Genomic DNA, 12,342 nt, shown 5'->3' with positions numbered 1-12,342 from the left:
CCTCAAAAGGAGTGCCAGACCCCAGAAACAATGTTTTCTTAGGAATGGACAGCATTTTCATTTGGTTTCAGTCAATGGTTCTCTAGTACTTTTTAGGTGGAGACAGCTTTTGCTGCCTTGGCCGAGATAGCACCAAAACTGTCTTTTTATGCAAAGATCAGCAATGGAAATCCTTCCAGTTCTACTCTGTAGCCATCGCTATGCAGATTTCATAGATTTAGTTCTACCGTGTCTTTGCACATCTGAAAATAAAAAAGTTAACTTCCCTTTGGTTACAGCGTAAGAACATACAGAGCCCTGGAGTTCATTCTTGTGGGAGTCAAATGTTTAATTTGCCATCAAATAGTATAGCAGGGAAATCTCGGCACTGTATTCAGTTCTCATGGCTTGAGTAGTTGAAACGTGTCTTACTCGCTAGGGTTACTACATAGCCAGCACAGCCACGCCGGCACAGAGCCTTAGGCATGCAAGGACTCCTGAGGCTGGTTAGTACGGGGCTGTGGAGGGATCTTGCTGCACGCCCACCTCAGCCCAACCCCATCCTGCAACAGAATAATTCTCTCCTTATGGAGTTACTGTCATTTCTCTCCTGTGAGCCACTCCCCTTCCGCTTGTCTCTAAAGGGCACAGAGCCATACAGCACATACCTTAAAGACTTTGGTATGCAGCCCGCAAGGTCAGAAAAGCCAGCTCCCTAGGCATATCTGGTCTTCTGTGGCATAACTCTGATGGCCCTCTTTCCTCACAACGCTTTAATAGGCAGTTTTCACATCGCCACCACATTTATTTTAAGATCTTGACATACAAGATGCAGAGCATGTTGTTATGACATCGTTCAAGAAAAAGCACAAAACAAACCCAGATATCACTCCATGCCTTTCCCAGCTTAACCTGCAGGACCAATGCGCTGCAGTAGATTAGCTAGCAAATGTAGGTGTTTTGGCAGCTGTCCCAGTCACTTAATCAGAAGCCTGAGCTCAGAGGCTGTTTCGCCTGAGCGGGTAAGTCAAGATGTACATACCAAAGATGTCATCTCTGCCTCACTCCCTTCCTTGCTCGAAGGCTTCTGTCTGAGTACTGTTTATTTTTATCCTACAATTGATGGATTGCACATAGGTTTAATTTGTCCTGTATCTCCCATTAGTTCTATACTGTAACTGCGTTAGATTTGGCCTCATGTACACGATTAAGCTAAATAGGGGGGTTTGCCAAGCCTTTAAAGTAGGCAAGTGCATGCCACCCCCTCTTCCCTGCCAGTCTGTTCTAAAGCATCTGCAGCACAAAAATTGCTTATGGGTCATTTCTCAGAAGGTAATCATCTGAGCTTCTCTTCTTCCTCCAGCGGACATATTACCGTCATCAAGAGTTTGCTCCTCCAGCACAACCAACCAACAAAAAGTTACTACGGAGCATCACAAGAATTATCACTCTTTTTTTTCCCCAGACATTCCAGCTTAAATGTTTGCTCCCAGACTTCTGAAGACTTGTGGGTGAAGAACTAACCATAACACGCAAGAAAGGAAGTACGAAAAAAACATTTTCTAGGGACAACTGACTGGAAAACTTAACCTGAGGAACTTGCTTATTTTGTTCTAGTCTGGAATTTGCACTAAAAGCAACAGAAGATTACAGCTCCCCATCTTCCAGTTCACAGGAGGCAGGTCATAAACAAAAGAAACCTCAGAGAAACAACGGGCTTCTCTTGTGAGTAGATGAGCCCCTTCAAGCTGAAGACGTTTACAGTGCAAGGTTGCAGAAGGCAGAGATCAACAAGGTTATTATTGCCTCCTTGGGTACTGGTAGCATAGAAATTACTCAACATAACTGCCAAAGATGCAAAGATTGACAAATCTGTCCTTCCAGGAGAGTTGAGGCACAGGCAAGGGATCCACCTGCTCCACAGATAAAAGAACCCTGGGCCTGGAAAAAAAAAAAAAAAAAAATCAAAACAACACCCAACAAACACCCAAAAGGCTTAAATGCCTTCTGTTGTTTAAGGTAATGCTGATTGCAGGTCTAAATTCTTCCTTACACTCAAAAATGCAGTGAACAAAGGCCTACAGACAGTGTTGATTCATAAGCAGTGACAGTTCAAACTGGAACAACACATGAGGTTACCACCCTTGTGGTGGAGACATCTTAACCGCTCAGGAATCAGCTGTTCATGAGTCAACACCCTCCTGCAGCTGCTGTTCACTGGTACAGCAAAGAAGTCAGACCCAGGGGCAGCCTTCCCTAAGGCCTAGCAAAGATAGCAAAGGGCCATAACCTCGCCAACCAGCACAATTCGGTCCTTCCCTGTTTCCAAGTCAATGCCCAAGAAAAACCCCTTCACCACTTTGACTCTGCATGGATACAGCTCTTTCTTCTTCCTTCTTCTCTTTCCTTGCATTAAACTTAGGTCTGTTTGCAGGGCAATGACAAGTGCCCTTGTCAAGAGAACCAACCTAGCCTCGCACCTACTCCCACAACACACTTTCTAAGATTCAGACACTGAATACTTCTATTTGAGACCCAGGACAAAAATGCAGATAGTCTATTTGCATTCCTGTTTGCCAATGACTATCCTCTCCTGCTTCTTGGCTATTAAAGTCTCCAGAATGGCAGCCTCCAATCTATCTCCTTTTCCCATGTCACAAACTCTCCAGTTTTCTCTCACAGCCAGACCCATTATGTTTTTTCTCATGCTAACAGGCACTATGCTGATCAAGGCCCTTTTAAAAAGGCAGCACAAAATTGGGGCATGTCCTACAGCTGTAAGAGACTCAACTCAGGCTTTTCAAGAGTAACAGGCTTCAAAAAATCACAGTGAGAAGAACACAATCTCTGAGGCCCCAAAAAACCTCATTTCCTAAATTTGTCAAGCCTGAAGAAGTTAAAAACTCTGAATCACAAAGAAAAAAGGAAGCCAGCTTTACCGCTGTCCTAACAAATGCAATTTTAATTGAGAGAATTATCGCACATCCTGGTTCATCCTCAGGAGCTTGAACAGAAGCAGGAAATTACAATCCTGAGACTTCTCATTTTTTTCCCTGCCCTCAAAGTTGCATAGAAAGGATTTGACTATTCAGCAGTTATGGAAATTCAAAACTAAAATTGGGTGGGAGCACAAAGAAAAAAAAAATGAAGGTGTGTCTTTATTTTGTTCTAATCCTAGATCCCACAAGACACAGTTCTACTACAGTGAATGGCCGCACCTTAGGTAAGAACCTTTCCCAGACACTACCAGCTGTCACCAAGTAAATGAACTGACGGAGCTGGTGATTCAGGCTCAAGGAGCATAGTGCGTATTTCCCTCTAACCTTCTTGCATAGTCACACAATGCTTCTTATGAGCCTTTCAGAGAAGGAGGCTGAGAATATCACGTTTATGTTTCAACAGTTCTCACTAGTGACTCACTCCTTCACATAACAATTCTTAATGGAGAAGAGGAAGAGAAGTAGCCTCCTTTTCCAGGAAAGGCGTTATTTTCTGCAACCAGTCTTGTTGCTTCTGTATACCCAGACTCCCTTCCAAACCCAGAGCAATCTACTATTCTCACCTTTTTCCAGGCAATCATTTCCAACCTCCTAGCTTCTCTCTTCAACTCTGCCCTCCCATTTCATACACTTTTCCAGACAGGACTGTCCTTCAAAATATCTTCCCGGACATCCCACTCAAAAATCTTTCTGGCTGTACATGCTCCCCAGCCTGACAAGTCCCACATTCCACTGCTGCTGATAGCTCCAACAGCACCCACACCTCATGGGCTCACCATCTCAGCACTACTACCAATACCAGCCTCCCTTTCCACCTCTGCCCCCCCTTGCTAAGCTCCTCATATTTCATAAAATCACCCCCCCTAGGACAGGGACTCTACCACTGAGGGTCCCTAATAAGTTGTCACATCCTCCTTTAAAGCATTACTAAAATAAGTCTTTCCCTGCCTCAGCAGTTAAATTCTGCTCAATGCTCGTCTTCACTTTCAAAACTTCCATCTTTTATACTACCTAATTAACAACTCTTTCTGCCATCAGATCCCATATAATTACTCTTACTTGGATCTCCTTACACAACTCTTCTGTTCCTTTGCCAGCTCAAGTCCTTGGCTCTAATTTCCAAAATGCCTATCTTTGCTTCTGTTAATATCAGTACTCCTATATCCCCTTCCCTTCTTCTCATGGTTTACACTACCCTTGCATCTGCTTCCTCATCCTTATTTTTGCAGTTACCAGCTTTCAGTAGTCTTCAATGCCAACTCCTACCCAAAACCCCCTCTCTATCCTTGTTCTAAGAAGTAATTGGAATGAAAAACTTTCAGAAGCTTTTCCCATTAAACCAAAGCTAAAGGAAATTTAATTAGAAAGCTATGCTATTTTAATATTGGACCTTATCTATACCACTAGAATTATCACATCCCTGATCCTATCAGATGTCAGATGTCCAATTTAGACTATAAACCCTCTGGGACAAATGGAGTCTCTTCCTCCATGTTACACAGAGCCACAGCACTTAGACCGATCCTCAAGGTAAGAAAAACACCTCAGAAATTCAAAGAACTTGATTTTGCCAAGAGCAGCACCGCTCCATCTGCTGAGAGTTGGGAATGACCAGAGAAGTTAAAAGTACTCACTCTTTGAAACATCAAAAGGCAAGAATAGGGTTCCCCCCCCAACAGAAATAATGTCTGACCATGTCTGAGAAGAGAGGAACTGGATACAGACTGCACAGAAAAAGTTTTTCCATAGTATCCCTAGCCCCTTCCTGCCTCAAGTCTCCAAAGCCATCACTTACCCCCTTCGAAACAGCAGGACAGTCACTTCTTTTTTCCTTCCCTCTCCAGAAGGAGCACAACAGAAATAAACCTCGAATGATAAATTATGCACCACCTTTGTGTGGCTGCCTCTTGGCCAGACGGGAAATTTTTCTCCCAAAGCCTTTTGTTTCCAGCTTTGATCCCAGTGTTGGATCCGCTCTGCTCAGCACTCCCTCGGCATGGAGGTGAAGGGAGAGCTGACACAGGCCAAGTTTGGGCTTACTGCAAGTCACAGTCAGATCTTCCATTAGCCTTTTCCCCTCCCCCTTCCCAACTGGAACTCTCCTTGAGTTTGAAAAGATCCTATTAAACATTTTCCAGAGGGCCTTACAGAGGATACATTATTTTGATGGATGCTGGGACTAAAGGAGGAGGATTTCTAAGTACAGTGAAATAATGGAGTTTGTTCTAATGGGTTTAAGAGATGCCCGGGGGCACCAAGCAAGTTCCTTCTCTGCAAATCAAAAACACAGAAGACCAGAAAATGGAGCCGAACAACTAAACGCCAGGAAGCGGGGAAATCGGGCTCTATTTAACTGCTGCTCTTGGTTACAGCCAACTTCAGGCTGCTTGGAAAAACAGCACACACACACATCACTGGCACAAACTTAACAGGAGAAAACAAAGAGACAACAGGGGTCAAACTGGGGGTGGCAAGTAGGAGAAGGATGCAAGGCTGGGTCCCCACCCCCTACCAGAGAGTCGGATCAATTATCCTTGAATACTAACAAGATTTCTGATTAAAGAACTGCTGCTATGCAATAGAAACAGAAAGCTCCAGCAGCTGGGAGGGGCTGTCAGGCAGTAACAAAGAGACACAGAAGACTATGCCCTGCTAGGGCATACCGAGGAAGTCACCACGCTGGTAGCCAGGAGAGGGGTCTCCCCTGCCTGGAGTCACGATAACGTCTCACTCCTGGTAAACTTAAGTCCAGGAGTAAGACTTCACCTTAACACTACAGAATATGGGATCTGTTTTCGGGCAAACACGTTCTCTTACTGGAAGCTTTGCTGGACAACATTTCTTTAAACAACCTCATCACTACAGTACAGGGAGGTGAATTTTATTCTCATCCTAACCCATTCAGGGCAAAAATCTGGTGCTTCTTAGTTCCAAGTATTGCAACATCAGAAAGTTGCTATTAACATACAACAGCTTGAGAAGCAAGAGCCTGCACTGTCTTTGGTTATACGCTTTTTGACAAAACTGCAATTTGCAGAACAAACACTGAATATGCATATACAATACTGTCCGTTAATCTTAATGGTTTGTGACTTGCTGACTGGTGGCTAAATACAGAATAACCTAATGACCTAAGAAGAACCTCATGAAAAACTAAAGCTTCTGTTACTACTTTTCACAACCCAAAGTTGTGCTAACATTAAGCATCCTGCTACAGGCATGTATCTCATAATCATCAGAATCAGGCTCCCGACTGTTCAATCCCCTCTTTTCTTTTTCTTCTATTTTGAACAACAAACATAATTCCTTGATATGAGGAGTTTCAGTCATCCACAATTTAGCAAGGCAAAAGTCCACAAACATCAGCTCCGTTTGATGTTAATAAAGTCTTTATGAAAGCTTATTTTCCTGACCTTACATAGCGAGTCTCCTTTCATCTAGGCTCACAGCAGCCGAGAAGGCATTCTGCTCCTCACAGAAACACTGACTGCAGCTCAAGAGTCTCTCAGACTAAATACTTCAGGCTGGAATACTTCAGCATTTAACAGGCAGTTCTGCATAACAGAGGCAAAAAAATGCCTGGAAAGCTGAAAAACCTGAACACGGAACTCATCCACAACAGGATGGCAGCCAAATACTTGCAAGGTAACAGGTCCCAGAGCGACCAGATACACAGCATGAATAAACCACAAGCCTACGGAATCACAAGCCCCTGGATCCATATAGTTACTATCTTTAGTACAGGGGAATGGAAATCTACAGGGAAGACGATAGAGAAAGAAGACATTCAAGAAGCATTACAGTGTCCAGTCTTCACGCAGCAGAGACAACAAAATCCCATAAAAGAGTAATGCCCAGCATAACAGCCATGGCAAAGAACCACAGGCACTACAGATGCAAAAGCAAGTGCCTAACCATCAAGCACACTGGATTCATGAACGACAATTACAATTAGTGTTCTCTGCCATGATTTGTGTGAAACACAGATGGCCACTAAATACAGTATGCCAATTAACGGAGTGAGTTTGCTGCATGCCAGAGTTCCAGCTCTGGATGTTGTATCAGGTAAAGCCAGACATCTTAAAAGATGGTCAGTTTAGGTGTTCACGCATGTGTGTATGTATCACCTTATTAGATAACATCATCCTCTGAGATAACATCACAGATAGCTAAGGTGGAAATAACAGAGGACTAGAGAAATAAAGCATCCACTTCTCTTACACATTTCTTTTAACAACACTTTACTTACCAATTCACCCTTTCCAATGGGGAGTCAGTCAAACTTCGGCGGTTTTATGAATCTTTTTATCATTAGCAAGAGAAATAGAAGTAGTATTAAAAGGAGAAATAGCCACAAGTCACAAGCAGCAGAGGAATTCAAAGGTGTGGGACGTGCACTTACTTTTTAAACCTATTTTTAAAACCTTGACTGGTTTTCAAGATAACATCTCTTTATCAGCTTTTGTAAGTGTTATGAAGGATATATTCTATTGTGTTCAATGGTAAGTTGCATTCTAGGGCAAATGGAGTTGGCCTTGGGCAAGACAATTTCTACTTCACTTCCCACATTTACAAAACAAGGATAATATTTGCCTATTTCACAAGAGTGCAGGAAGATTCAGGAGGACTATCAGACTACAGATCATTCTCATAGAATGAATGTTTTAATTATTTTCTAATGTTAATTTCACCAGTCTATAGAACTAGAGGTTTTTAGGAGTAAAAACAAAATACAAATCACTTCAATTTCTTTTCTAGTTAACATACAGCAAGTACTGCCTTCTGGCTTGAACTACAAACAACTGAATAATGTTTATATCCAACCACTTTTTTCTTATGTAACTTCAATGAACACAGTGCCGAGAAACAGCTCCAAGTTTTCTGAAATCCAATTTTGTGGCCCACATGAACAGACTATCCCTCTTTAAGGTTCACAAGACACTCTGGAAATGCAAGCGCTTTATGTAACTAAGCACCTATTAATTTGGTTGCTGCATACACCCACGCTCCCAGGATGCAAGAAGGGATTCTCTATTGCAGAAAACAGTGCTAAAGCACACAACTGAAAGCTTTTGGAAAGAGAATATAAAAGAAAATTGCTCATCTACACTAAATAAATTAAACTATTATGTTAACTTTATACTGGAAGATTTATGCTTTATGCATTTCCACTAATGCTACCTTGTTTTAGTAAACACAGAATTATTTTAAAAAAATTAAATAAACAAAACAAAAACCCCAATACCACCACTTGTCAGCCTCCTGCATCATCTTACTCTTCATTTTAGAAGACTGGGGATATTACTCAGTGCCGTCACCACTTTGACAAAAAGAAACAGTCAAGATAATTCAGGGTGACCATGAAAGCTGTGAATATCATCCAGCCTGATCAGGAGTAAACCCAGGCACTCTCAGCACAACCAGAAAGTAGAACATTATCAGCTCCAAGCAGGAAAATGGGCATTCTGCACTTGGCTGAGAGCTGCAGAACCAATAGCAATGCCAAGCACACACAGTGGAGATCACGATTCCCACTGCAAACTATACTTCTACAGAGGTATCACATTCAGGTTTGTGACTCTAAAATGTAGTCAAGATGTTTGAGGAGTGAAGCTCTGGTATTAGCCATGTATTTTTCTGGCAGAGCTCCAGGAGCCAGAACAGTGAGCACATCACCCAGACAGGTTCTGTGACATACTAACACAGACCATCGTAACATCAGGCCCTTCTTCATCACCATGCACCAGCACTGCACACCATTAGCTTTAAATTCTCACTATATACCCGTTTTTAATGGCAATGCACTTTTCCAAGAGCTTGAGATACTTGCAGGCCTCTTTTTTTTTTTTTTTTTTGGCACAGACTTCTCCAGTTTTAACTGCCACTGTCCACCAAAAGAGGGTCCAAGGTCAGTCTTGCAGACTTGTTTGCTTTACCTGCTCCTGTACTGAGGCACAGTGATAAACAACCAAGTGCTTCTAACAGTTTATCCGTTTGGCACTGCAAGTTCTGTGGCTGCGGATGCTTTATGACAGTTAAGCTGTACACCATCCCTGGGGGGACAACAATAAAAAATTTCTAGCTAAGGGGAGAAACACCATCACAAACTTTGGGGTCCTCTTCAACACCTCCATCCTGACACCTCCTCATGTTTTACCTTGCTTCAAACAGGAAAAAAATTGCTCAGGAATTGCATTCTTATTGCAAAGCATACCCTCCTGTGAAGGAAAGAGGATACTCACTTCTGGAAGCAGTTGGCACATCCAATCATAAACTCACGTTCATTTGACAAGAGGATACCGGAAAGTACACTGATGGGAGAACTACTTGAAAGAGAGACAAACTGCCATAAAAAGCGTCCCGGAGACATCAAGGCACAACCACCTACGAGCAAACACGCACTTTACAATCAGACATCCCCCACATGGCTGTTAACAACCCAGACACATTAACTAGGAGCACCTGGGTAACAGCCAAAATAAAACACATCCAGATCGGCACCCACACCAAGGTCTATGCTTTAGATCCTTCTCACTCCCAGACTGCAGCTAAGCGTCTGTGGGGCACTTGGGAACTTGAGTACTTCTGGTTTCTAAAAAGCAGATTTTCTGATACGCAGAACTGCGGTCCTCTCTACTCAGCCTTTCCAAGCTGGTTTAGCACCTTCTTCAAAGCAGCCTGCAATTAGGTTTCTTGTTAGAAGAAAAATAATATTACTTGAAACTCAAACTCCATGCGATTGTGCCCCAGAGGCAATACTTGTAGAATGATGGAGGTCTGCAGCACTACTGCAAATGCTTCCTGTAATTTCAGACTAGCATAGGAGAAAACGGATGGGTGAAATTATACAGCAGCTGCCAAAGGAGTGAAGGGAGAGAAATGAGGTACGTATCTCCTCTCCACACCCCTCCCCCCAAAGCCTTCCAACTTTTTATAAACAATTCTGCGAAGCCTTCAGATGTTTTCTCCTCCACCGGGCGCACTTGTAAGATAAAGCACTACCGCCCGAGACGAAGAACAGCGATTGCTTTTCAGTTGATAGAGCAGCCACAAAGGTAAGTTTTCACCGGCGAGACTTCACGGAGCTGCTCCCCTGCTCGCTAGGGCCGCAGCGAGCCCCTCCCCTCGCCACTATTTCGGGTACCCCCTCCTGCCCCGGCCCCGCTCCGCTCCGCCCGGGCGCGGCGGGCGGACCCTCGCGGTGGCCGGGGAGCCGAGGCAGGTAGCCCGGCTGTGCCTTTAAGGGGCCCGTGGCGGCGGGTGCGCGGCTGCATTCCTGCTCCGGAGCGGCGGCTGTCCCGACACGCCGGGCACGGCAGCCTCCGAGGCAACCTGCGCGCCCGCCCCGGCCCGGCCCGGCCCGCCCGCCCCGCGGGAACAAAGCCCGCGCCCGCCGCCAAACTTCCGCGGGGGGCAGCGGCCGCGTGGGCGGCGGGGACTCTCCCGCCCGCCGCCCGGGGACCCCGCGCCCCGACCTGCTGTGGGGGACGGGACGAGGACACCCCGCCGGCTCCGGTCCCGCCGCGCCGGGGCAGGGGGAAGGCGGGAGCCCCCCGCGTCCGGGCGCGGGACAGGGCGCGGACAAAGCGCGGCGGCGGGGCAGGGGCAGAGCTCCCCGCCCCGGCAGGCAGGTGAGCGGCGGGACAGGGCTCCCCGCCCAGGCAAGGCTGTTCCCCCCGCCGAGCCCGGGCCGCCGCGGGAGCCGCTTACCTCTGGCGCGGAGCAGTGCTCCCAGCAGCAGCAGCAGCAGCAGCGGAGGAGCGGGCAGGAGGCAGCCACCGCCGCGCCGCCTCATGGTGGCAGCGCCCCGGGCCCGGGCCGCCCGCAGCGACGGTCCCGGGCTCCTCCTGAACGCAGCAGCACCCCCGACCCGGCCGCCCCTCGCTTGCTCGCTCGCTCACTCACTCGCTCGCTCCCTCGGCAGCCGCGGCAGCTCCGGGGCTGGGGGCTCGCTCCCCGCTCCGCCCGGCCCAGGCCCGGCCCCGGAGGAGGAGCCCCGCCGGGGTAGCCCCCGCCCCGCTCCCCCCCAGCGCCGCCGAGCCACTTCGCAAACTTTCGGCGCGGTAGAGGCGGTCCCGGGGCCGCGGCTCCGCAGCCAGACAGCCCCCCCACCCCCTCACCCCCCCCCGTCTCCGCTCCAGCCTTCACCACTCCCCGGGGCCGCCGCCCGGCCCCGCCGCCAGACCCCCGGGGCTCGCCCCGGCCCCGCTCGGTCCTTGCCGCGGGCACGGCTGCCTCGCCGGGGGCGGGGAAGCCCTTGTTGAAGCGGTCCCGGTGCTCGGGGCTCTCGCTGTCCCAAGTCCCGCGGCGCCGCCGCGGAGCATCGCTCGGGGCTCTCGGCTGCCCGGTACCCTCCGGTGGCCGAGCGGCTCCCCCGGGCGTTGCCGCCGATTTCCCGGCTTGTGCCAGCCGTCTGCGCCCAAGGCAAACGGCAGAGCCCTTCTCCCTGTCCCATCCCCGCTGGCCAAATGCCCTTCAGAAACTGAAAGCCTCCGGGCACCTCATTCACGAGCCCAGCACGCGTGTGGCTATCGAAAAGAAATGCTTGATTTTTCCCTCCGTTGATGATGCGCTCTGTGGTGTTTTCCTTAGAGCCGCAGTGTCCGGAGACAGCTGATTACGTGTGAATCTCGGATACCCTAAAAAAAGAGCTGGGGTAGTTGCCTGTAGGAGTAGAAATTAACACTTGGACAATTGTCTCATGTGCCTTCTGGTCCCCGTGCCGCATGTAAAAGCAGACAGGCTTTCGCTGGACATCATCGTTAAAGCCAGTTTTATGATCCTCTGTGGCATGATTTGACATTTTGATACATAGGGTTGGCAGTGCAAGAAACTGTTGTTAAATAATTAATCTCACTTGATTTCAAAGTATTACCCTGAATGGAAAGCTGAATCAGATAGTTCAAACCCTGGACCACAGGGGAAGATGGGATTGACACCAAAGGGCCAGTGATAGGAAGGGTCTTATTAAAGCCTTCGAACAGATGAATCCAGAGGAAGCTGCAATTAATGCTCTCCTTTAAAGGATCACAAGAGCAAGTAAACAGCACAGCGTGTGATTGAGACAATTCTGCCCCTCCTATTAATTAAGTGTAAAATAGTGAAGACAAGGGATATTATTAAAAACGTCAACAAAGAATTAAAACAAGGACTGAGTCTTGACAAATTGAGCGCAGTGTAAAGAAAAAAATAATTCAACACAGAGCTTCACTGAGGAGGAGAACTCCCAAGAGCAGGAACACCGGAAGAAACAGTAAGCAGCAAACCATGCATAAATTTACAATATATGGCCCCCAAACTTTAAAAAATGCAGACTTTTGCTTTATATGCACTTGACGTAGCATGAGTGCAACAGCACCTAGAC

The 12,342-nt window shown here is 47.0% G+C and overlaps 1 protein-coding gene across 3 annotated transcripts in view; it reads right to left on the bottom strand.

Moving 5' to 3' along the window:
• LRP4 (LDL receptor related protein 4) overlaps positions 1-10,934 on the bottom strand; it is a 90,930-nt gene extending 79,996 nt beyond the window's left edge. For all 3 annotated transcript variants that reach the window (XM_074867706.1, XM_074867707.1, XM_074867708.1), the window contains exon 1: positions 10,689-10,934. In XM_074867706.1, coding sequence (XP_074723807.1) covers positions 10,689-10,773 — 85 coding nt within the window. In that variant the 5' untranslated portion in view covers positions 10,774-10,934. The remainder of the gene's footprint in view (positions 1-10,688) is intronic.
• Positions 10,935-12,342: the final 1,408 nt, after the last annotated feature.

The sequence above is a fragment of the Strix uralensis genome, chromosome 4, assembly GCF_047716275.1.
Source record: "Strix uralensis isolate ZFMK-TIS-50842 chromosome 4, bStrUra1, whole genome shotgun sequence".
Lineage (NCBI taxonomy): Eukaryota > Metazoa > Chordata > Aves > Strigiformes > Strigidae > Strix > Strix uralensis.
This window is presented reverse-complemented; position numbering and strand designations above follow the sequence as displayed.